We start from the raw sequence: 23,475 nt of genomic DNA on the forward strand, positions 1-23,475 counted from the left end.
GCCGACGCTTGCCACACTCCGTACGCAGTTCGCCATAAGCAGACCCGCCCGGCGTTTGGCGCGGAGCACAAGGTACGCCACGTGGCAAGCAGCAAGTACACACGTGCGCAGTGCAAAAATCTTTCCTCCACCATGGCAGACCAGGGCGAGGCGGCGATGATGCCAATCCGCTTGCGCACTTCGATTTCGGGTGCGTCTATCCCGTATGTGCCGTACATGGTACCGACGCATTGGCGCCGTGCGCAGCTGTCTACGTTGGTGAACAAGGTGCTTGCGAGCGCCGAGGGCGACGCAGGGTGGCAGTCGGTGCCGTTTGATTTTATCGCGGACGGCGACCTGCTGCGCATGAGCTTGGACGAGTATCTCACTCACACAGGCAAGTCGTCAGAGACGGCGCTCGAGCTTGAGTATGTGCGCAGTACTTTGCCCCCAAAATTTAGGGACGCCGCCAAGGCCGACGACTGGGTTGCTTCCGTCGATGCTCGCAGTCCAGGGCTTGTACTGAGCGCTTCCTACGATGGAAATGTGCGGGTATATAAAAGTGATGCACTTGAGAGTCCTCCGAGTGTATACGAGCCGTCCTACGCGTCCGCAAGCACCTCACTCACTAGTGCGCGCTGGCTCGCGCCGCAGACGCACGCTGCGGTCGTGACTGGCGCAATGAATGGCACGGTAGCCGTATGGCGTATACCTGGATCTGAAGCGCAATCGTACAAGGTATTTCATGCGGCAGACTTGCGCCACCACCGTGGGCCCGTCACAAACGTCGATAGTCAGCGCGCTCTGACAGACATGAACACGCTGCTCAGTGCGGGATGGGACGGATCGATTGCAATATGGGACGTACCGAGTGACGCACATTTCCCTGCTGCACAGCGCGAGGAGGACGAGGAGCGCAGTAAAAAGCGTCGAGTGCGTAGCGGCGCACAAGCGACAAAAATGGAAAACGCCGCGACTGTGGAGCCAACCGTAGTATTGTGGCACGTCGCGCCAGCACTCGGCGAGCCTGCCGCGAAAATGCTCGGCGCAGTGCAAACGCCGGGAAATAATGCGCGCACATGCGCGAAATTCGACACGAGCGAGCGCGTATGGAGCGCAGCATGGGACGGTTCTGTAAAGTTGTGGGATTTGACCGCGGGCGCGATGGCCGGTGAAAAACACACAGACAAGGTGCATCTCTGTGTGGACCCATTGCAAGGTGCGCAGCTTGTGACGGGCCATATGGACCACAGCATTGCGATGTATGACTTCCGCGATACCTTGACAAACACGGCAATTTCAATCGCAAATGCACACGCCGCGGCGGTGGGCTCTATTGCGGCACACCCCACCTCTGCCCACCTGTTTGCATCAGGTGCATACGACGGGAAGCTCAAATTATGGGATGCGCGCTCGCCGAAGCAGGCCTTGTTTGCACTCACGCAGCCGAACCATGTGTCTGGCACCTCGCATGCACGCGGCGCAGCGAAGATCCTTGGCCTCGGCTGGAGTGAGGACGGGAACAGTATTGTAGCAGGCGGAGAAGATTGCCGCATTAGCATATACCAGGGTTCGATAGCGTAAATGTAAAAGCCCCCCAAGCCTCCACCTACCTCCACACAGACCATGTCGCGCGCCAAAGTCTCCATAACGCTGGGCAAAAAAGCAGACGACGTACGCGCACGGCCCTCTCCACGCGCATTTGCATTCGATGCAGACGTGGACACTGAAGCACCCCTGCGTGGCGATGCGCCTCCGCCATCCAAGGCTGTGCGTCGCCAGCAAGCGGAAGCGGCGGCGTTGGATGAGCATGTGTTTGACTACGACGATGTGTACGATAAAATGAAGGCAGTTGATCGGCAAATGAAAGCCGCGTCAAAGGAAGCCGATAAAGGGCGCAGTCCAAAATACATGAGCAACTTTTTTCGCGCTGCAGAGCTGCGTGAGCGCGACCGGCTGCGTGCAGAGTCAAAAATGATTCAGCGCGAGCGCGCCGCGGAGGGCGATCAGTACGCGGACAAGGAGTCGTTTGTAACGAGTGCATACAAAGAGCAACAAGAAGAGCTTGCACGCGCCGAAAAAGAAGAGCGGATTGCCGAGGAGCGCGCGCGGCGCAGAAGCAAAGGCGTTGCGTCTTTTCATCAAGATATGCTTAAGGAAGAGAGCGCACGGCGGCATGCCGCCGTCATGGCGCTACAGAATGAAGTTGCTGTGCATGAGGCGCACGCACCCGAGGAAACGGATTTGTCGCGCGTGGAGCGGGCCGTGCAGCAAGGGAAAAGCGTCGAGCTCAACGACGAGCACCAGATTGTGGACCGCCGAGAGTTGCTTGGGAAGGGATTGAATATGATGAAACGCAAAGCGGACAATGATACGGAAACAGCAGCGAAACTTGCGCCGCGCGAATCTGGCCGTGGATCTGATCGCGCGGCCCGTTCGCAGCTGATGGAAGAGGCACTCCTGGCGAGGCTCGGCTAGTGGAGGCGGAGGCTGCCGCTGCGATTTTTTCCTCCCCATGGCATGCACCTTGGAAGTCGTAGACATTGCCTGCTGGAACCAAGCGCCCTACCTACATGTAGAAAAAGAGCATAGCCAGGATCCTGCATCGCTGCATATGCAAGATGACGTGGCGCAGCTTGTCACGCCCTACGACGCAGAGGGCGCTGCAAAAGTGCAGCGCTTCTTGCGGCCAGTCGACCGTGCGCGTGCATTTGTCGCGCGACTGTTACCCCGCGTATGGTACGCAAGCCAAGGGACTACATGGGGCATGATCAAGATTTGCACCACGAAAGCAGGCCGACCGTTTGCCGCCGCACCGCCCAGCATCGTCGACACCGACTTTAACATGTCGCACGATGGCGACTTTGTCGTGCTGGCAACCTATAAAGGAAGCGACGCATGCATCGGTGTGGACGTGATGGAAATGAAGTTGCCCGTGTTCGAGCCTAGCGTTGCGTCGTTTGTCGAGACAATGCGCATGTGCATGACCGACCGCGAGTACGCTTGGGTGCAAGAAGCGGCCGACAACGACGCACTACAGCGATTGATGCGGCTATGGACGTACAAAGAGGCGTATACCAAAAGCCTTGGACTGGGGCTTGGCTGCGATTTCAAGCGTGTAGAGATACCGTTCTGGGCGCAAGACTGGGTCGTGCTGCGCGATGACGAGCCGCAGCGAAACGTTGTATTTGCAGAGTATATCTTGTCGCGCGAGCACGGCATGCCGTCGCTTGCTGTGATTGCGCTCACATCAGCGCATGAAAATGCTTTGAGCAGCGACCTTGTGCGCAATTTGCCCCTGACTGTGCACAATTATACCCAATTGCTTCGTATCGCACGTAGCCTCACGTAATCACATCATGGCGCATTTTCTGGCCCGTGCAGCGACGAGCTGTACCAGGCGAGTGTACTTTGCGCAGAACACACGCACCTACGCCGACGCGCGCAAGGTGTGGAAACAGCCACGCCCCGTCCGGCCCAATGACCAGTTCCGGCAGTTTTTGGAGGACAAGGGGTTCATTGCCGCTGTCGTCGAGCCGCCGCAGAATGTTGCAGGGCAAACGTCTCGACGTACGCGACTCCCACCTTCGAAAGCAATGGCCATGGCCAAGGCCAGCAAAGCGCTGCGCATGCAAGCGAAGCAGGATGCTAGTACAAGTGACGCAGTAGAGGCCAAACAACCTTCATCGCTGCCCCTCTCCGCAGCGCGTCCTCTTGACAATGGGCTGCCCGAAGTGGTTGCAGTGACCACGGCGCAGTCGTACAATTTTGACGTGCTGCTCAGCAGTGGCCGCCTCCCTGCGACGTGGCGCTGGCTTGAGGATCGCGAGGTGATTTATATCCCTTCGTGGCCAAGCGCAACCGAAGGAGAAGAGGGCCAAGGAAGTGCGTTCATCTTTCGCTCTGGATGCTACGTGACTTGGGGCATGTCCTCCGAGGACAAAGCCGCGCTGTATAAAAACGTGCTGTGCGGTGCAAGCGCGCCGGTCGAACAGGATCGCTACGCCGTCGCAGGCGACGAAGCGATGGACTATGTGTATCTGCCCGAGGAGCGCACACGCATTGTCGGCGACTTGATTGTAGTCGGAAAGCCACCGCAAGATACGGGGCGCAAACAAAGCGCGACGCCGTTCCTTTTGCAGGCGCAGCTCGCCTTTTCGCAAGGCGTCGCGGCGTCTGCGCGCCTTTCTGTACAGGAGCTGGCGCTCAGCGAGTATCTCGCTTCGGTATCTCCTATTCCAGGCGAGCTTCAATTGCGCGGGCGCGTGCCGCTGGGGCGGCGCGAGGTGATCCGCAAGATGGGCACGCTGCTCAGCCTGCGCCAGCGCATCAATCTGGACACGGACAACTTTGTGGATGATCCCGAGCTGTATTGGGAAAATGGAATGATGGAGTCTTTGTACCGCAGCACATGCCATGCACTGGACATGAAGCCGCGGTTTGACGCTTTGAACGAGAAGCTGAATCACTGCGAGCATTTGCTAGGCGTGCTGCGTGCGCTGCTCACCGAGGAATCGAGTCATCGTATGGAACTGATCATTATCTATCTCATCGCATTCGAAGTAGGCATGGCGCTCGTGAGCCATGAGTATGTGCCAACGCCGTTGGCCTTGTGGCGCGCCGTTCTTGGCGACGCAAATACATAGTCATACCCTAGATCTCGTCTTCAACCACGTTGAAAAATGCCGCGTAGGTGACCACTGCTGTTAGTTTTTTTTTTTTTTTTTTCGAGACGCACTTGTGCCATATACCAAAGCGCCGCCTGCCAGGGACAAGAGCGCCGCTGCAGAGGAAATCACGTCGTTGTGCGACAGTAGCAAAGGAAGCGCGATCCCCGTCATGATCAGCATGCCTGTGACAAAATTGCCAAAGTCAATGTACGCATTATTGAAATCAGAGAAGCTGTCCGCGCCGGCGAGCCCGCCAAACACAACATTCGGCATGGGCGCAAGAACAAACGCAACGGCTGCGGTCAGCCTAACAGGAAAAATGAAAAAGGGGTACGTACTCGACCAGATCGGCATCCAATTACCCCATAGCGCACACGACAAAATCACCAGCAAAAATCCAAGCGCTAGGACAAAAGAGAGAAAGATGACCGCTAAGGTTAGCTTCCTTGCGACGCACTATGCAGTCCGCCCATGGTGCAGCTCGCAGCGTCGCCACGCTTTGGCCACGGCGGACACGTGATTCGGCCGAAGAAAAACCTACGCTTTTCCCTGGCCGCTCCATCGCCACGCTATCGAAAAGTCGCGTGCGTTGTGCCGTGGCAGTGGATTCAACACGATGGTACGACGGGCTACGGTTTCGTCTAACCATGCGAACCTGTATGCGGGAGCGTCGCATAGTGGTGGAGCGCACGCAGACCAAGGTGTGTCCTCTGCGGACAAAAGCGAGAGCCGCGCACAAGAGTCCATGTGGGGCGACATCGTTGTACGTGCACTAATAGCTGACACCAGGACGATATGGAATGCCCACTCTGTCTGGAGGAGATTGATATCTCCGATGCAAACTTTAAACCGTGTCCATGTGGCTACCAGGTACGTTGCCACGTCGCCCCCTGACACCAGATATGCCGCTTTTGCTGGCACCACATTAAACAGAACTTGAACGGTCGGTGCCCCGCGTGCCGGCGCAAGTATACCGACCAAACAATCGAGTTCAAGGCGATGACTACGGAAGAGTACGTCTGCGAGCTAGCTTACATCAGAATCATGCGCCTCACCAACGCGAAAAAGAACAAGGAGCGCGAGAAAAAAGAGATGGAAGCGACGAGCCGAAAGCATCTGGCGAATATGCGCGTTGTGCAGAAAAACCTAGTGTACGTCGTCGGTCTCAGCCCGCGTTTTGCTCGTGAAGAGTTTATTCCGACGCTCAAAAGTGTCGACTACTTTGGCCAGTACGGCCGCGTCTCCAAGATTTTGATAAGCAAGCGCGTCACGAACCACAAGTTTGGGAACGGGTCGCAAGACACTTCGATCGGAATGTACGTTACCTACCAGAGCAAGGAGGATGCTGCGCGTGCGATTGTTGCCATCGATGGGAGCAAAGAGCCGGGCGGGCGGATCATCCGTGCAAGCTACGGAACGACCAAATACTGCACGGCCTACCTGCGCAACTTGCCATGCTCCAATCCCGGCTGTACTTATCTGCACGAGCCAGGAGAAGAAGCCGATAGCTTTACCAAGGAAGACCTCTCCACGCTGCGGCACGCTGCCAAAGACACGGAGCACAAGATCAAGCCAGCATCCATGCTCTTGCAGCCGATCGTGTCGAAAAAGTCGTACGAGCAGCTGGGCTCGCCATCGACTGCCCCTGCAACGCCTGCAACGCCTGCGCCGTTTGTGCTTCCGCCTGTTGCCTCTCCAACCCAACACGCGGACCCAGAATTGTCTGCACTGCCGCGCACCGCTGCGTGGGCGTCGGGAAAACCCGTTCCGCCCGGCATGCATGCAGACGCTGTATCGCTGGAATTTTCGAGTCTTGCGAGCGCAAAAGCTGGCAAGCAGCAAAATCGTACGGAGCACGACTCGCCGAGTCCAGCCGAGAAAGAGGTGCAGCAGGAAGCGACCGATACGGAGCACGAGGCCGACCAGGAGCCCAAGACTCCCGAAGACCAGGTGGTGCCCGCCTCGTCGTACCGTCCCTCCCACAATGCGCAGGTCTTACTGGACGACTTGCACAAGCGCCGCATGGGATCCAGCGACGAGCCCGCCGTGTTTACCGACTTTGACTGGACCTTGTCCACCTTGCACGACGGCGACTTTAGCTTGAATTTGCCTGCGCTCCCAGAGCCCAGCCAGACCTCGACGCGGCACGTGTGGGAGGAGCACGACTCGTTCTACACGCCGTACAAAGGCTCCTTCAATCCTTTTGATACCGATCCACTCGAGCAAACGTGGCCGGCGCCGTTTGTGGATTCGGGAGCGCCCAGCCCTGGGTACCTTGCGCGTGGAGACCTCTCCGAGACGCTGCAGCTTCGTAAAGAGCTGCAAATGCGTGCGTCAATGCAGCCGATGCCATCGCAGCGCATCGCTTTTGACGACGCGGACATTGCGCCCGAAGAGCAGCGCTCTGCTGCAGCTGCACTGCTCGCTTCGCGCGCGCGGCGCCTGCAAGAGGCTGGCGAGACCCCAGACATGCCGGGAGATGTGCGTGGCAAGATGCCACGCCAGCAACTGGCCGCCTCTGGCGACTCACAGTCCCTTTTGGCGCTCTTGCGCCGTATCCAGGAGCACCCGGGAGAAGAAGTGCGCGCGGGTCCCGTTCCACACGCGCGTGTGCGTCCGCCGGGGCTTGAGGAGCGGCGCGCCCCGATGCAAGGAGCGCATATGGAGCAGCGTGGCGAGATGCAGAGCTTTTCGCCGCCGGGTTTGACACCCATCGCCGGCAATCCAAACGTAGGCACGGGTTTGCTGCTAGCCCAGCTGCTGGGCAATCCCGGCGCGAAACCTGCCGATGCATACTCTCCGCCCGTGCATCGGGTATAACCTCATAGGTGCACGCACACCTTGCGTCCTCCAGGTAGTGCACCCAGGCATAGCCTGTAAACAGTTTCTAGTGATGTGCATAGCCGCGCGTGACTTTCTAGGCGGCCGGCTCGGGCCTGCTGGGATCGCCGCAAACCAAACGCCTCCATTTCCTCCACATCCGCTTTCCCCCACCATGGCGGCGCCGACGTTTGCCGCCCAAGGCACGGCTGCATTCAGCGCCCCTGCCAAGCTCAAGATTCTCCTTGTACCAGCCCTTCCGCTTGAGCACGCCGAGTTTGAGAAATGGGCTGCGTTTGTGCGCAACATCGAGTGTCTTCGCTTGCGCGATGTGCCACGCAAGAAATCCAGCGTATACCCCTCCTCGCCGCTGTACCAGCAAGGCGAAGTACATATCTCGTTTGTGACGTCCTACGATCCCGCCCACGCCTATCTTGCGCCGATGCAGCTGCATACACAGGTGCTCGGCGTCCTTGGCCTCTCTACACACACACACACGGATCCGTATACCAACGAGCTCGTCCGCGTCCCCGGAATCCTGCGTGACGAGCACCCCGACGCGCTAGTTCATCGCGTGTTTGCATTTGATGTGGACGCGCGGCACAGTACAGGCGAGCGTGTGCCCAACGAAGACGACGGCGACATGGCAACGGTGGGCGTCGAGCACGATACCTCTGCTGATTTCAACCCTGCCTTTTCTGGATTTGGTGGCCGCCGCGACGGCGGGCTTATTGTATTTCCTGCAGTCCGCAGCGATGCAAAAGACGTGCGCTTTTACGTACGCACGCTCCTTGCCGAGATGGTCGGCACGATCCTCGACCAGCTCGACACACTACTCCATTCTCTCGAAGGCGCCGCACTCGAAACACCCCGCGAGACACTGCGCAATGCAATCGCGGCAAGCGCAGCGCACCCAATCGATCCCAATGCGCCGCCTCTCCCTCCGCGCGTCCCTCCGAATGGCGCCGCGTCCAAAGTATTTGGCGTTTTGGCAAAACGGCGCGCCGCGCCCGCCTTGCTGCCCACCGTACACTCGGGACCGCACGGCAAGATGCGCCACACAAAACTACGTGCAGATGCGATGCTGCTTGGCGGCGATCTCTGGTCCGCCCTCTCTTTGTACGACGGTCTGCTCACGCCCCAAGCGCGCGAACGCGCCTTGGCCGGAGGACAGGACGCGGTGTGGTTTGCATCGGCGCTGGAAGGATGGAGCGTTGCGCGCATGCTTGTCGCGCGCCTCGGCAGCGCCGTCCAGGACGACGCGCCCGGACTTGCCTTTACGCTGCACCTTTGCAAAGACAAGGATCCACGCGAGCAGACACTCGAGCAATACGCGTGGAAAGACATCTCCGAGGCATACAGCCTTGCGCTGAATGTGTACACAAAATGCCTCGCGCCCCCGCACGTACACTTGGAATCGCTGCGCTCTGTGACGAACGAGACGCTGCGCGACTACACCCCGCCGTTCGTCCATGCAAATGCATGCCTTGCCTATGCACGCTTCCTCCTCGCCCTCTGGTCCTCGGGCGGCTGGAACGGCGAGGCGTTTGACCAGATGCTCTTTGGCGGCACGCCGCCCGCCTTGACGCACGCCCAGGACCATACGCAGCTCTCTGCCGTCTCGGGCGTGTACCGCCATGAGATTGCAAGCGCAGCGGTCGGTGCTCTTTCACCCGCACTACGCATGCTCCCTCCCGGGGATCAGATTGCCATACTGAGCGGCGTTGCAAAAATTCTCGCGCTGCTGCACTTTGCGCGGCGCTTTGCCCACGTAGTCCGCCAGCTCGACGCCGTCGTTGCCGCCGTGCTTACGCGCTCGCTGCGCCAACGAGAGCGCACCATGCCCCGCATGCTTTCCATCGAGGCGCTCTTGCACGACGCATTACGCCTGCGCGTGCCTACCAACGACACAGCCCTCGACGCGGAGCTCACTCCCGCGGGAATACACGCGAGCGTCAATCCCAGTCTTGTGCTGGGACTGCTCGTGTGCGATACGTACGGGATCGATCTGCTTACCTGCCCTCTCGCCCACGTTCCGCCGCACCACATGCTGAGCCGCGCACGGCGCCGTGTTTGTGTGGAGCAGTACGCTGCCTTGCTCGCAGCCACGCTCGGCGATTTGCCCGCAGCACGCACGCTGCTCCCAGCGCTCGCCCACAGCACAGAAGCGGTGCGCACAAAAACAGACTTTGGCTGGACCGCGCTGCAGACCCAGCTGCTCAAGGACCTGGTCGTGCAGAGCGAGGCGCTTGGCGATCCCGTAGCCACGGCCTTTTTTGCCGCACTCTTGCTGCGTGACTTTTGCCCCGCGCTGAGCGCCGCGGACCAGCGCATGCTTTTCGACGGAGTGCGGCGCATCCTGCCGCGCGCACGCGCAGACGGCGCGCCGCAACTCTCGCTGCGCTACCATGGACCGCGCGATTTGCTGCGCGCGATGGAAGTTGTATCGCTGCCCGCAGCGAGGGCGCCCATCACGCGGCGCAAGGCGTCGTTTGCGCCGCCGCTCGCGGACAGCGGCGATGCGCGGCCTGCAGGCACGCTGAATCCCTTCTTTTGGAACGTGCTCAAGACGAGCCGCGGCGCGTTGGATCTTGTTGCGATGGAGCCCGTGCTTGTGGACCTCACGCTCGAAAATCCACTGCACATTCCCCTCGAAATCCAGCGTATGGTGCTGTGTGCAGAAGGCGTGCAGCTCGACACGCCGAGTGTTGCGATCACCATACCGCCGCGCTCGCTGCGCATTGTGCGCTTACAAGGCACCCCCGCCTGCGCTGGAACGCTGCGCGTGCTTGGCTGTGTTGTGACGCTGTGGGGCTCCGAGCCACACGCCCTCTACCTGCCTACTGCACGACCGCCCGTGGTGAAAGCGACGGGCCTCGACGCACGTCCCAGCGTGCAGCTCGTGCGGAACCTGGCGCAAAAACTCCAAAGCTTGGATACGCCGCAGCGCGCCGACGTCGATGCGTGCTTGGCCGGGCCGCGACTGGAGGCAGTTTGCAGGGTGCACGATCCCATGCCGCAGCTGCATGCAAGCTTGCCGAGTCGCGTACACACCGCGCTCTCCTTGCTCCAGGGCGAGCAGTACACGATGCCTGTGCGCCTCGCCAACCCATCGGCATACCCCATCAATTTTGTGCGCCTCGCGCTCTCCGATAGTCTGCAGGGGCCGATGCGCGACGCCATCACACAGCGCGGGCTCTTGCCCGGCGACGTGCACGAGCTCGAGTGGCAGCTGCTCTACGCGCCAGTGCTCTCTGTCGAGGCACACGACGCGCTCGAAATTGCGCCGCACAGTGCGCGCACGGTGCATTTGCACGTGTATGGAAAGGCGGGATGCGAGTGGGCAAGCATGCGGATCTACTACGGAAATACATCGCTAGAGGCACGCGACGTGCAGCTGCGCACTGTCCAGCTCACCATACCTCTCTCTGTACAGCCCAGCGTGCAGAGCGGGCCGCTCCACGTCACGGGGATGCGCGAAAAAGACGCTGCGCAGCTTGCCGCACAGCTCATGCACCGCGACGAGCCCGTGCCGCTGGGGCCGAGTTTCTTGCTGAGCGTCGATATGCACAACGTAGCACAGGTCCCACTGAGTGTGACGCTCGACGTGGACATGGCTGCTGGCGTGCACTGCGCACTTACACGAAGTATCGCGCCGAACCACACTGCGCGCTTCGCCGTGCCCATGTCAAAACGCAATTTGGCCCCGGCTGCGCTGCGTGCACCAATCCCCAAACTCTCACCGGGGCAGTTTGTCGTCTCGCGCACGAAACTCAACGATGCGACGCGCGCCATGTGCGAGACGCAATTCTGGCTACGCGATGCATGGCTGCAAGCTTTGCGCGCTTCATGGCTCGACGAGCGGTCCAAGGATCGTGGCGATATCAGCCTGCGTACCTACTGGCCCACGCTCGAGCAGATCCGGGTCATGTCTGAGCCCAAAGTACGCGCCACGCTCGCCTTGCCCGACAAGGTGGCGGCAGAGTCGTTTGTTGCGGTGCAAGTGACGATTGCGAACCACACGGAAGAGACGCTCAACATGCGCCTGCATCTCACGCCTTCGCTTGACGGCGCACAGAGCATGGATAAGCGCGTACAGTACGCAAGGACGCAGGTGCTGGTGGCCGACGGCAGCTGGACCACAGCGGTGAAACCTGTCGCGCCGGGCGCTTCCACAGTTGTGCGCCGCAAACTGTGTTTTCTTGCTGGCGGCACGTATACACTTGTAGGTGCTGCAGAAGTGCTCCCTGCACTTGGGGAGCAGCACTCGGGCGCCGTGTTTCCCACCGCGCCCACCACCGTAGACGTCCGTGCCTAGACCATCACCATCACGTGCTCGCACGGACGCCGCGCTTGCTTCGCACCCTCATCCACCATGGCCGACCGCCGCGTATTGCACCATGCGATACGCACGATTGAGATGCGACGCGTGCGTTTCCACGTCCTTCGTACCCCGCGCGGCAGCACCACCGCGGTGCACACGACGTCAAGCAGTAGCGAGACACACGTGGAGCACACCACGACACTGCACGGCTCAAGCCCAAGCGCAGCGTCGCGCAAACGGCCACTTCTGGGCATCGCCACCACCAGCTCTCCCACTCCGTGCCATGCCCAGCCAATGAAGCGCGTACGCACGGCGGTACGCACGGAGCCGCTGCCCGCGCACCTTGGCACGCCCAAACGGCCTATTCCTCGGCGCCGCGACATGGATCGCAGAGCACCGCGCAGTCCGTCGTCCATGTCCCCATTCACAAACCCCAGCCGCACACAGCGCACGCCGGGCGGGATGTTTGCAAGGAGCAGCGATCCAGCGTCGCCAACCCTGCACATTGCGTCATCTTCGCCCGCGCCGCCTTGCATTCTTGTCTCGCCTCCAGCTGGCGACGTCGAGTCACTCATTGCGCGCAGCGAGCTGTGCATGGGCAGTGTACGCCGCGAGGTGCGCCATGAATGGCAGTTTGCGTACATTAGCACTCTGCTCGCGCGCGACCAACTCGCGCTCGAGAAGCTGTGCTGGAAACTAGACCTGACCTTTGCGGCACTCGCATGCGCCAAGGACCACGACCAGGCGCTCGCCAAGAATCCGGCACTCGCGTCGTCCATCGCCAAAAAGGCTGCACAGCACACATTGATGCTGCTCATGAATGCATGGCGACCGCAAACCACACAAGACTTTACTTATTCTCCGCCGAGTTTCCGTCTCTCGAGCGTATCGCGCGAGACGATGGAGATGCCGCAGAATGCGGCGCACATAGCTTGGGCACAGCGCGTATCGGGGATGCTCGGCGTACAGGCCGCAGAGAAAATTGTTTTGCACATTGTACACACCGTTTGGTACATGGTGGTGCACGACGCTAATAGAGCATTTGCGCGGCCGTACCTCGCCGCCCAGTTTTGCAAACATTTCCTCGCTTGCACGGATCGCTGGGTGGCACAGGAATCGTGTGCAGACACGCGCAAGCTGCCATTTTTACACCTGGAGATAGGACAGCCGGGGAACGTGGACATGGCGCCGACGTCGACCGTATTGCGATGGACATTTGTGCACGCATTGCATCAGAAATTAGAAACAGCACTTGCAGGAATGCAGCGCCGGACCATACATTCGCTCCAAATTCCCTCGCCGCATACGAAAAGGGCTGCATACCGCGGCGAACTCGCAGCACAAGCGCTCGACAGCAAGGCTGTGGTCGACGCCGCACGGTTTTTGGGCGAACTGTTCTGTGCAGACGCAGTGGTGGGGCAAAAATGCGTCGCTCAGTGGTTGCGTCTGCTCCTGCTTTCTGAACGGCCTTGGATTGCGATTGTGCCGCAGGAACTGGAGGCGGCTTGTGCGCTGCTCTTGCTCGCAGGTCCCTGCTGGGACACGGCACAGTTCTTCACGGGATTGCATTTTCAATCTTGCACTTTAAACGGCGCAGCAGACGATGCTTTAGGTGGGCAGGAAAATGTGCTGCAGCATTGCTTGGATCGGCTGGATGCAATGGTTGCTTCTCCACTCGTGCCAGAAAAGTGCAAAGTTTGGCTGCAGGTATGTGGAGGCTCGCTAGCTGACCCGTGCAGCGCGTCGTCGCTTGCGGACGGCGTGGATGGACTCACACGCGCAACGACACGTGGGAAACGCGGTAAAGCAGCAATCAACGCTGGAGCATGCTTGTTGATCATGTATTGTATATACACCAGAACTGTTCTGTGTACTCAACTGTTCTCCTAGTTAGTACAACGGTTAGTATATGTCGCTCTCATTTGTCACTTGTGAGGCACCGACAAGACCCGGGTTCGACTCCCGGATTGGGAACATTTTTTGTCGTGGCCCGAGCGCCTTTTTTTTCCCTTACTTGCATCCATGCAGCGCTGGATGGATCGCATCCTTGCCGCATTTCAACGCCACGGGGTCGGCCGTTTCGGCGCTGGATTGGTCGTGGGCCTGGTTGTGGGTCTTGGATCCATGGCTTTCGCACGCTTCCACCAATCTATTTTGCGCAAACGCTATTCGTACCGGCTCCGACGATGGACACGGCGCGACACACGCCAAAACAAAGTAGAAGATGCATTTGTTCCTATTGAGCTGCGTCGCAGTGGAAAGACGGTGAATGGAGTCGCCGGTATGATTGGCAATACGCCCCTAATGCGCATCAATAGTCTCTCTGACATGACTGGCTGCGAAATTCTCGGCAAGGCAGAGTACCTTAATCCGGGCGGTAGCCCAAAGGACCGTGTCGCGCTCCAGATTTTGAACGAGGCCGAGGAAGACAACACGCTCGTCCCTTTTGTCGGCTCGTGGATCTTCGAAGGAACTGTCGGATCTACAGGTATTTCCATCGCGACACTGGCGCGTGCAAAAGGCTACAACTGCTGCATCATTGTCCCCGACGATGTCGCGGAAGAAAAGGTCACGCTTTTGCGTCGACTAGGTGCCAAGATCGAGACCGTTCGCCCACGCGGAATTGTCGATCCGCGCCACTATGTAAAGGAAGCAAAAGCGCGCGCCCAAGCTTGGAAACCCAATCCCAGCCAGCCATATGCACGCGCGTTTTTTGCCGATCAATTCGAAAACGAAGCGAATTTTTGGGCGCACTACCATCACACGGGTCCTGAAATATGGGAGCAAACGGGTGGCAGAATCGATGCGTTTGTCGCAGGTGCAGGGACAGGCGGCACGCTGGCGGGTGTCGCCGCCTTCTTTAAAACATCTCTAGGCCATGCCGACAAAAACGACGCGCCACTCATTGTCGCGGCGGATCCGCAGGGATCTGGTCTCTATAACCGCGTATGCCATGGCGTCATGTACAGCCCGACCGAGTCAGAAGGCACCCGCAGACGACACCAGGTTGATTCTGTCGTGGAAGGTATCGGGATCAACCGCTTGACGCGCAACTTGGAAAAGGGGCTTCCCTATATTGACACTGCTGAGCGTGTCACGGACGACGAAGCAGTGCGCATGTCGCGTTGGCTCGCAGCGCACGACGGCCTCTTTCTCGGCTCTTCTTCTGCCGTGCAATGCGTTGCTGCAGTGCGCACCGCACTTCGCCTCAAGGCGGCGCAGCCGAAGCCAACCCTGTCGTCGCTCGAGGACACTGCGCTAAATTTGCCGCGTTCTGTCGTGGTGACCATCCTCGCTGACTCTGGCGTGCGCCACTTGTCCAAGTTCCAAAACGACGAAGCGATGCAGGCGCTTGGCCTGCACGTCGACGTCGATATTTCTGATATCCTATTCGTGCCATAGTACCCTGTACATGTCTACCTATTCTTTTCGCTGTACTTTGATAGCAAATACAGCTGGATCTCTGCCTTGCGCTTTAGAAGATGTTGGTGTTCCAAAAGCCGCTCGTTCAAATAATCGACCGCCTCTTCCAAAATTGTGATCTCGCCGTGTGTGCTAATCTTGCCTTCGTGATCCTTGAGATTAGCTACGCCGCTGTTGTCTTCTTGCGATTTTACGAGGGTAGGAATCACTTCGCTCAGCATGTCGTATCCTTTGCGAATATTCGCGCGGCGTTTCTGCTCCGAGGCAATGTGATTCGCCTTCTTTTCTGCATCCGAGAGCAGGCCTTGTGAGCCGGCTTTGCGCTTTGCTCCCCGCGCCTCGGCAATCTCGGCAAGTGCCGCTGCATCACCTTGTGCTGCATCGCGCTCCAACTTGTGTTTCCGTTCGCGAAATGCGTCCAAGTGGGGCTGGTTGCTCGTGCTTGGTGGAGCGAAATAGGCGCGGAGCTCGGCAGGAACGACGCGCTGGACAAGGCCTTGGTCAATGTGTTCCGCACCAGTTCCAGTGCGCTCTTTTGCATCTTTCGGTGCATTTGCAGCGTGATGCACAGATGCTGTACGCTGCGCTTCTGCCCTGTCCGCGTAGTGTGCGGGTTTGATCGCAGCTTGCCGACTCGACTCTGGCCGTTCGGCAGTGTGCAAAAAGGAAATCTGCTCTTCGCGCCAGTTCGGATCACGGCCATACGCATGATCATCGAGCTTCCATCCCCCTCTCGCGACCACATCGCGCGGAAGAGGACGTGTTTCTCGTGCTATCTTTGCGGCGGGTTCTGATTGTGCGTAGCTCGCGCCGCCCTGCGCTGCGGGCCATGGCGAAGGCTGCGCAATGCGTGGTTGAGAAGATATCAGGTACGGCAAAGCCGATTGGTTTGACGGGTGCGAAAAGATGCTGTACTGATCCATGTGTGACGACCAATGCATGTGCAACTTTTCTATCGCGGGTGTAATTACCTCGCCGGTTTCGGACGACGACGCAATTCCATTAGTATGCAATGGCACTGTCTCTTCCGTCGGTTCGCTAAGCATGTGCGCAAACAAACCCACTCGCGGCCGAATTGGGAGTGAAGCGCATCGACGGGCGTCGCAAACGGCACGGCACGCAAGCGAAGGGACAACATTTGTTTACTAAAGTATATCGCACTGTACAGGCTACTGGACTTGAACGGCTAGCACTTTCCTCCGTTGAAGGTGTTTTTCGGCCACTTGTAGCCTGCCTTGGTAAACTGAGTAAGGTTGTTGTTTTGGTACAAATTTGCGTGTTTGCTGATGAAATTCGCAGTCGGGTAGTCGGGCGGATCGCATGTATGGTAGCGCGCGCTTGACTTGTCGCTCGGCTGGTATACGCGTATGTAATCCAGTTCCATTTGGGCAGGAAACTGGACCTTGTCTTCGCCGCTGAATTTGATCGACTGAAAGCCTTTGGCAATACCAAGATTGACAATGATGTACATGGGCTCTTTCGGGAACATGCGCTCGCCAATTTGCACCCGATCGTTTCCAGACAACACACCCTTGTCCATGTGCCAGGATGGCTTCCCATCGACATAGTAGGTTATGTAGCCATCGCCATTGCCTTCCAAGTCGGGATTGTATTCGACACCGATTTTGGTCGGCACGCCTTCTGTGTCCTCAAAGGCCGAGTCGGGTACCTTGGTAACGCACGAAAGTGCCTCTTGCAAGTTACTGCCACTCCAAACATTTTTGGAGGTGACGTCGGGGTCGAAAATGTGCCATGCAGAGGTGTTATGGTACCAGTTGTATTTGTAGTCAAACGGTGCGAGCTGGAAAGACTGCGACGCGAACGATTCGCCTTTGGTCACCTGCACCTCGAAAATGTCCAGCTCGGGGGCAGAGCGTGCGACTTTATTGTTGGGTCCAGGATGATCCTCGTTGGAGCATGTGCAGGAAGGGTACCGCATGCCTGGAAGATACGAAAAAGCATCGCCGTTCGTCCCTGCATCCTTGGTGGCTTCTGGCACACCGTTGTACGATTGGTTTTTCCAAATACCAACGTCGCATTGGTCGTAGCTGTAGGGCCACATGCCGTCGGTGGACGCCAGGTAGCCAGCACGGCCCAAGTTGCCCATGAGCCAGAAACCAGGCCAGTAGCCTTGTGTGGATGGACTCTTGGGGAAAACGACACTCGTCTCAACGTACCCACCTTGAAAACAAAACTTATTCCAGGTCTGAAGCATGCCTGACCGGAAATTAGTGTTGTGTACAATATAATTGTCCATCGTGATGCGCAAACGGCCATTGACGGTGGTGATCATCTCTGGGGAATACCACTCGTAATCTTGGGTAGCCAAGTAGTACAGATCAACCGCCTCAAAAAAGGGATCGTCGCCTGGCCAAAAGGTGCGGCCATCCTGCGTAAATTCGTCACTAAAAACAAGATCAAAGTCTTCCTTGGCCGTCACACTGTGCCAGGTACGTGCATTCTGCGGCGTGTCGGAATCAATTAGGCCGCGCGTTGGGATCTGCGCATTCTCGCTCAATACCACCTCGGCAGCATTCAATTTTTTGTTATTGTAGACATGCTCCATATTGGCAATGATGGGGTACCCAGCAAAAAGCATGAACAAGGCCAGCGCAATCACAACCAAAGTCAGTACATTCATCACGCCGCGCACTGATGGGCGCATAGATCTCTCATTTGGGTTCTTGTCGGGGATATGCAAATAGTCGTCAGGCTCGGCTTGCATGGGGTGTAGCACAACCATCCCCTTGCGCGGTGCGACACTTTGACGGTTGCTAAAGGGACGAGGCCGTCGTGCAGCGGTCGGTTGACGGACTTCAGGAGTGGTGCGTGTGCTATTCAGAGACGATGCGTACCCATTGTTTTTGGTCGGTGTTTGCAGGTCGTCCGAGGGGGGCTCTGCCGTGCTTTTCGAGCGGCCGGAGCTCAAGACACTCTGCGGCACAGCCGGGCGTGGCGGACTCGGAGCTTCCGGGCGTACACGCCGAGCTCGCTGTCGCTGGGGTGTATTTATCATGTTCCTAGGCTTTGCGGCGTGTGGGCCCCAATCCTCCTCAGGCGCAGAGGGCACCGAATCATAACGGCGCGGCATGGTGTGATGTGCTGAAACACGGCGTGTGCTACAACGCGTTTGGGCGTGGCACATGTGCCTGTTGATTGGCCCAGCACGCGCAGTTCCTACGTCGTGCAGTAATTTAGTAAGCAACTGGGCAAGCCCAACGCATCTGCCAGACCCTCGGAGGCCGTGGCAGGCACCTTGTGTGGAGGCACAACCCAGCATCACGTGTGCGACAAAAAATTTGCCGCCCGCCGCGCAGTTCGCATCACGATGGAATACCAGCCGCTGAGGCCCCAAGCGGGGCTCGCAGCGCCGACGGGCACTAAAGGCCCGTCCGAATCTTTGTACTGGCGAAAACAGTTCCAGTCGCCTGTATTTTTAAAAGAATTTGCGCCTGTGACGTGCGTGAGTTTCGTTCCACCGGTAAGTCATTTGGCGAGCGCAGCGGTGGAAGAGGCGCCCAGTGCGCAGTCCAGCTCACGGAGCCGCTTTGCGGTGACTACAGGCACACGTATGCAGATATACAGTATGCGCACGAGCCGTGTAGTAAAAACGATTATGCGTTTCAAGGATGTGGCACGCAGCGCGCACTTTCGCTCCGATGCGCGGCTCCTTGTCGCGGGCGAGGATACGGGACGTGTCCAAGTATTTGATACCAACTCGCGCACGATTTTGCGCTCCTTCAATGGCCACAACCTCCCGGTGCATGTATCCAAGTTCTCGATCGACCCGACACAGATTCTGACCGCGTCGGACGACCGGAGCGTCCGGCTGTGGGATATGCCTGCGCAAGCTGAACTCCGGCGCTTTGAGGGGCACTCGGACTATGTACGCGCGGCAACAGTCTCGCCAGATAACCCAAATTTGCTTTTTTCAGGCTCGTACGATACCACTGTGCGTCTCTGGGATGTGCGTATGGCCGAGCGCGGCGGCGAAGCAATGCGCATGGAGCATGGCGCGCCCGTAGAAGACGTGCTTATTTACCCCACTGGCGGCGGCGGTATTGCTCTGAGCGCGGGCGGTCCTGTTGTGCGTGTATGGGACATGCTTAGCGGCGGACGATGCACGCATGCAATTTCGAACCACCAAAAAACCATTACAAAGCTCGCACTCTCCACCGATTCCGGCGCGGGCTTTACAAGCGAGTCGGGATGCGGCGGGATGCGCCTTTTGAGCGGCGGCCTGGATCACCTCGTCAAGGTCTACGATCCCGCACAAGACTACCGTGTCACGCACACGATGCGCTACCCCGCGCCCATCCTGAGCCTTGCCGTGAGTCCGGACGAGAGCCATATTGTTGCGGGCATGGCCGACGGCACGCTGTGCATTCGGAAACGCGAGCTCAAGGCCTCGGAGGTAGAGCGGCGCGATCGGCGCCGTGCGGCGCTGCGCACGGGCGCCTACGAGCACTTCTTTGACGGTACATCGCCTGCTGCGCATGCGCCGCAGCGTGCAAGTGTCGCGACGCGCGCCGAGGAGCTCTCTGTCGAGTCTACGCGGCGGAAGCGGCTGAAAGAGTACGACCAATTGCTCAAGGCTTTCCGGTACCGCGACGCGCTTGACGCGAGTTTACAGCATGGCGTGCCTGCGGGCATCACTTTTGCGTTGATCATGGAGCTCATTCGTCGCTCGCCGAGCGGTCAGGCAGACGGACTGCGCCGCGCCATTTCGGGTCGCGATGACGTCACACTCGAGCCGCTGCTGCGCTTTCTTTTGCGACACGCTACGAACCCGCAGTACACCTCGTTAGTATGCGATACACTGAACATGGTGATCGATACGTATGCATCTGTTCTGGGGCAGTCGCCGATTATCGACGACTTGTTCGGGCGTATCTGGGCAAAGCTCTCGGAAGAAATGCGGCTCCAGAACCAGCTATTTCAAGTAAATGGTGCACTGGAGATGATCCTTGCGCGGTCCGCACTGGGCGCCGCGTCTGCATAGTGTACATAGGTGTTGCACAGAAGCTTTAAACGGCGAACGCTGCAGTGTGGAGGCGCCGCTTTTGCCATGTGGAGATTTGCCGCTCCGCCCGCGCAACGACCTGTAAAGCAATGCACGGTGCAGGCGCGCCAGCAAAGCGCATACCGTTCTGGCGAGGCGACGACGAGTTTAGCGTACGTATGCGAAAGCACTAACGATAGCTCCGCGCGCTTGTCGCTGGCACGCTTGTAGGCGCACTCATCACGTTTACAAATTTATACCTTGGGCTGCAGTCCGGCTGGATCAGCACCATGTCACTGCAGGGCGCATTAATGGGGTACGCAATATTCAAATTCATTCCGCCCTCCATGACTTTATTTGGACACAAGATTGTGTTGCTTTCGTCGCCACTCACGGCGAAAGAAAATGTGATGATCCAGACAATAGCGACAGCGATTGGTAGCTTGCCACTCGTCTCCGGTGCAATCGGCATTTTGCCCGCCTTTGCTATTCTCGATCCTGCACAGGATGGAGTGGGCCCGCTAATTTTTTCGCAGACCGCACTGTGGGCCTGGACGTTTGGCCTCGCATTCACCGGCATTTTTTTCGCGAGTCCGTTGCGCGAGCCAATGATTTTGCGCGAGCGCTTGCCGTTCCCTAGCGGTGCTGCCACGGCGCAGCTTGTATCGCTTCTGCACAGACTCCCGCTGGAGCGGCCCATCACGCAGTCGGAGCCCGGTGCCGAACCGACAGCGGCGACACAGGATGCGCCGCCGCTCCAAGGCACAGAGGCCGCCGATGTGAACGACAGCGATGCGCAACGGAACTGGATGGCACTTGGTGTTTCGCTCGCAGTATCGTGTCTTTTTACCGTCCTCTCTATATGGATTCCCGTTTTGTACGCAATTCCGATTTTCGATATCGTGGCACCCCATGGCGATACACTCACACGTTGGGGCTGGTGGTTTACCCCGTCGTTCAGCTACATTGGACAAGGGATTATCATGGGTCTTCCTACTTGTGTCAGCATGACGGCGGGTGCACTGGTCGGCTGGGCATTCCTCGGGCCGATGGCCGCGCATTTCGGCTGGGCGCCGGCGGAGCCGCTGGATGCCGAGTACGGCGCTCGCGGCTGGATTATTTGGCTTGCTCTTGCCATCATGTGCTCCGAAGCGGTGGTCGGCATCGCCACGCTTATCGCTGCAGGCTCGCTGCGCGACGTGTCTCTGTGGCTCGATAGTGCAGAGCAGGAGCACTCGCCGCAGCCCGATCATGCGCAGGAGCATGCGCCATTGCTCGCACAAGACGCACCGCCACAGCCCGCAGCAGTCAAGGACGAAGACGAAGAGGCACACCGCGGAACGCCGATGAATTGGGTGCTTTGGGGCTTGCTGATCTCAACTGCCGTCGGCGTCATTGCGATTGCCGGCGCTGTTGGTCTGCGCATTGCGCCATGGGCCATGTGCATTGCATTTTTGCTCGCGAGCATATTTTCCCTGCTCGCCGTGCGTGCATTGGGCGAGACGGACTTGAACCCGGTGAGCGGGGTCGCAAAGATTAGCCAGCTATTGTTTGGCGTGCTGCAGCCAGGGAATGTGGTCGCAAATTTGGTACGTTGCAGCCACGCTCACGCTAGATCGCTGGCGCAATTGCCGAGGCTGGCGCTATGCAAGCGGGCGAGCTAATGCAGGATTACAAGACAGGGTTCCTTGTGGGCGTCGCACCATGGAACCAGTTCCGTGGCCAGATTATTGGGTCGCTGCTGGGGGTCGGCATAACCGTGTTTGGATACACTGTGCGTTTTCCGCAACTAACAGCAGCTCTACCGCTCCACGTACACTATTCCCGGGCCCCAATTTCCCGCGCCCACCGCGAATGTGTGGCTCAATTTGGCCCGATTCATCAATAAGGGGTCCCTGCCAGCCAAAGCTCCTGCATTCATGCTCTTTTTTAGTGTATTCTTTGCCATCACGGGCTCTGTGCGTGCGATTGCGCACGCCAGGCACATGCACCGCGATCGTGCGTGCCGCGCGGCGTGGGCCGAGGGTAAGCCGGATCCTTTGCGGGAGAAGCAAGTGCCGCTATGGGAGCGCTACGCAATGTGGCTCCCAAGCAGCATTGCGTTTGCTACAGGGATGATGAACACGCCGAATTTCTCCCTGGCGCGCTTGCTGGGTGGAATCCTTGTATTTGTGTACAATCGGCGGCACCGCAGCGCACCAGGCAGTATAAACGCGCTCCTGATCATTGTGATTGCGTCTGGCTTTGTGCTGGGCGAGGGATTTGCGAGCGTTGCTGGGCTGATGCTCGCCAGCTTTAACGTCAAGCCGCTGACATGCTTTGGCTGCAGATACGGGTGTGCTGGAAATTGTTCATAGTTACTACTCTAGATGTCACGCAACCTGCTCTCCAGACAAGACTTCCTTGCCCGTCTTCTTAATTCTTTCCAGGACCGTGTTGTAGTCCGTCGTGCCGTGCACATCAACGGACTGGTCCGCAAGGCTCACGTCGAACTTGGAGACGCCTGCTGTTATTTTATTTTATTTTTGGTAACGTACCGTCGAGCTTCAAAAGCACGCGTTCCACTGCGCTCGAGCATGCGCTACACGTCATCTTTACTTGGAATCGGTAGTGATGCTGCGCGTCAGCACCTGCAATGTACGCACTTCCATCGTGGTGGTCCCTGGCGGCCCCGCTCCGCGCACGGGCGCCGCGCTTAGTCATGTAGTATGAAACTGTATTGTGCACGTGATCATGCCCAGAGCGTCGGCCTTCTTCGCCGCGTCTCGTATCCACACACTTTACCATGGAGAACGACCACGTACGTATATGGCGCGGTTGTGTGCGCAGAGCTAACTGTTGTATAGGGTGAGCTCGTTGACCTTTACGTCCCCCGCAAGTGCGCCGCGACCGGCCGCCTCATTGAGGCCAAGGACCACGCCTCTGTCCAGATTGCCATCGCGGAGGTGGACGAGAGCGGGAAGATCATCCCCGGCCAGAACTTGAACGTCCCCATTTGCGGCAGCGTCCGCCACATGGGCGAGAGCGATGACTCTTTGAACCATATCCTGGAGCAGAAGGGCTGTACGTATACTTGACAGGTGCACACGGACGGAGGTAGCAGCTATTGCTCCAGACAGTCTGCGCTAGGCACGGGCATGGCCCAGTTCACGCCAAGGGCAGGATTCCATTTTTTATGGAGCATACAGTAACGACAGCGGATTAAAGAGCTTGCTAACTCTTGTCCATGAGTTGATCGAGCGTCAGACCGCTGCTAC

The 23,475-nt window shown here is 58.5% G+C and overlaps 11 protein-coding genes across 11 annotated transcripts; 9 read left to right on the forward strand and 2 right to left on the reverse strand.

Moving 5' to 3' along the window:
* Positions 1-132: 132 nt before the first annotated feature.
* YTM1_1 (ribosome biogenesis protein ytm1) lies at positions 133-1,563 on the forward strand (the record flags this gene model as incomplete). The annotated part of the gene is made up of 1 exon (XM_056206179.1): positions 133-1,563. The coding sequence occupies one exon, from the start codon at positions 133-135 to the stop codon at positions 1,561-1,563; it is 1,431 nt and encodes a 476-aa protein (XP_056062154.1).
* Positions 1,564-1,605: 42 nt separating this feature from the next.
* On the forward strand, positions 1,606-2,457 carry MVES1_001332 (uncharacterized protein; the record flags this gene model as incomplete). Its single annotated transcript, XM_056206180.1, has 1 exon — positions 1,606-2,457. One exon carries the CDS (start codon positions 1,606-1,608, stop codon positions 2,455-2,457), a length of 852 nt encoding a protein of 283 aa, XP_056062155.1.
* Positions 2,458-2,494: 37 nt separating this feature from the next.
* Positions 2,495-4,625, forward strand: MVES1_001333 (uncharacterized protein; the record flags this gene model as incomplete). Its single annotated transcript, XM_056206181.1, is given in 3 exon segments — positions 2,495-3,327; positions 3,364-3,385; positions 3,399-4,625. The coding sequence occupies 3 exon segments, from the start codon at positions 2,495-2,497 to the stop codon at positions 4,623-4,625; spliced, it is 2,082 nt and encodes a 693-aa protein (XP_056062156.1).
* A 640-nt stretch (positions 4,626-5,265) lies between these two features.
* NOT4 (RING-type E3 ubiquitin transferase) lies at positions 5,266-7,469 on the forward strand (the record flags this gene model as incomplete). The annotated part of the gene is made up of 3 exons (XM_056206182.1): positions 5,266-5,412; positions 5,439-5,519; positions 5,583-7,469. 3 exons carry the CDS (start codon positions 5,266-5,268, stop codon positions 7,467-7,469), a joined length of 2,115 nt encoding a protein of 704 aa, XP_056062157.1.
* Positions 7,470-7,644: 175 nt separating this feature from the next.
* Positions 7,645-11,787, forward strand: MVES1_001335 (uncharacterized protein; the record flags this gene model as incomplete). Its single annotated transcript, XM_056206183.1, has 1 exon — positions 7,645-11,787. The coding sequence occupies one exon, from the start codon at positions 7,645-7,647 to the stop codon at positions 11,785-11,787; it is 4,143 nt and encodes a 1,380-aa protein (XP_056062158.1).
* A 300-nt stretch (positions 11,788-12,087) lies between these two features.
* cys12 (cysteine synthase) lies at positions 12,088-15,195 on the forward strand (the record flags this gene model as incomplete). Its single annotated transcript, XM_056206184.1, has 2 exons — positions 12,088-13,321; positions 13,730-15,195. The coding sequence occupies 2 exons, from the start codon at positions 12,088-12,090 to the stop codon at positions 15,193-15,195; spliced, it is 2,700 nt and encodes an 899-aa protein (XP_056062159.1).
* A 14-nt stretch (positions 15,196-15,209) lies between these two features.
* MVES1_001337 (uncharacterized protein) lies at positions 15,210-16,262 on the reverse strand (the record flags this gene model as incomplete). Its single annotated transcript, XM_056206185.1, has 1 exon — positions 15,210-16,262. The coding sequence occupies one exon, from the start codon at positions 16,260-16,262 to the stop codon at positions 15,210-15,212; it is 1,053 nt and encodes a 350-aa protein (XP_056062160.1).
* Positions 16,263-16,402: 140 nt separating this feature from the next.
* On the reverse strand, positions 16,403-18,307 carry MVES1_001338 (uncharacterized protein; the record flags this gene model as incomplete). The annotated part of the gene is made up of 1 exon (XM_056206186.1): positions 16,403-18,307. The coding sequence occupies one exon, from the start codon at positions 18,305-18,307 to the stop codon at positions 16,403-16,405; it is 1,905 nt and encodes a 634-aa protein (XP_056062161.1).
* A 237-nt stretch (positions 18,308-18,544) lies between these two features.
* Positions 18,545-20,218, forward strand: utp15 (U3 small nucleolar RNA-associated protein 15; the record flags this gene model as incomplete). Its single annotated transcript, XM_056206187.1, has 1 exon — positions 18,545-20,218. The coding sequence occupies one exon, from the start codon at positions 18,545-18,547 to the stop codon at positions 20,216-20,218; it is 1,674 nt and encodes a 557-aa protein (XP_056062162.1).
* A 110-nt stretch (positions 20,219-20,328) lies between these two features.
* On the forward strand, positions 20,329-22,575 carry OPT8 (OPT super; the record flags this gene model as incomplete). The annotated part of the gene is made up of 4 exons (XM_056206188.1): positions 20,329-20,391; positions 20,419-21,807; positions 21,834-21,992; positions 22,018-22,575. The coding sequence occupies 4 exons, from the start codon at positions 20,329-20,331 to the stop codon at positions 22,573-22,575; spliced, it is 2,169 nt and encodes a 722-aa protein (XP_056062163.1).
* A 428-nt stretch (positions 22,576-23,003) lies between these two features.
* On the forward strand, positions 23,004-23,347 carry RPS21 (40S ribosomal protein S21; the record flags this gene model as incomplete). The annotated part of the gene is made up of 3 exons (XM_056206189.1): positions 23,004-23,018; positions 23,065-23,281; positions 23,334-23,347. 3 exons carry the CDS (start codon positions 23,004-23,006, stop codon positions 23,345-23,347), a joined length of 246 nt encoding a protein of 81 aa, XP_056062164.1.
* Positions 23,348-23,475: the final 128 nt, after the last annotated feature.

Source organism: Malassezia vespertilionis, chromosome 2 (genome assembly GCF_029542925.1).
Source record: "Malassezia vespertilionis chromosome 2, complete sequence".
Classification (NCBI taxonomy): domain Eukaryota; kingdom Fungi; phylum Basidiomycota; class Malasseziomycetes; order Malasseziales; family Malasseziaceae; genus Malassezia; species Malassezia vespertilionis.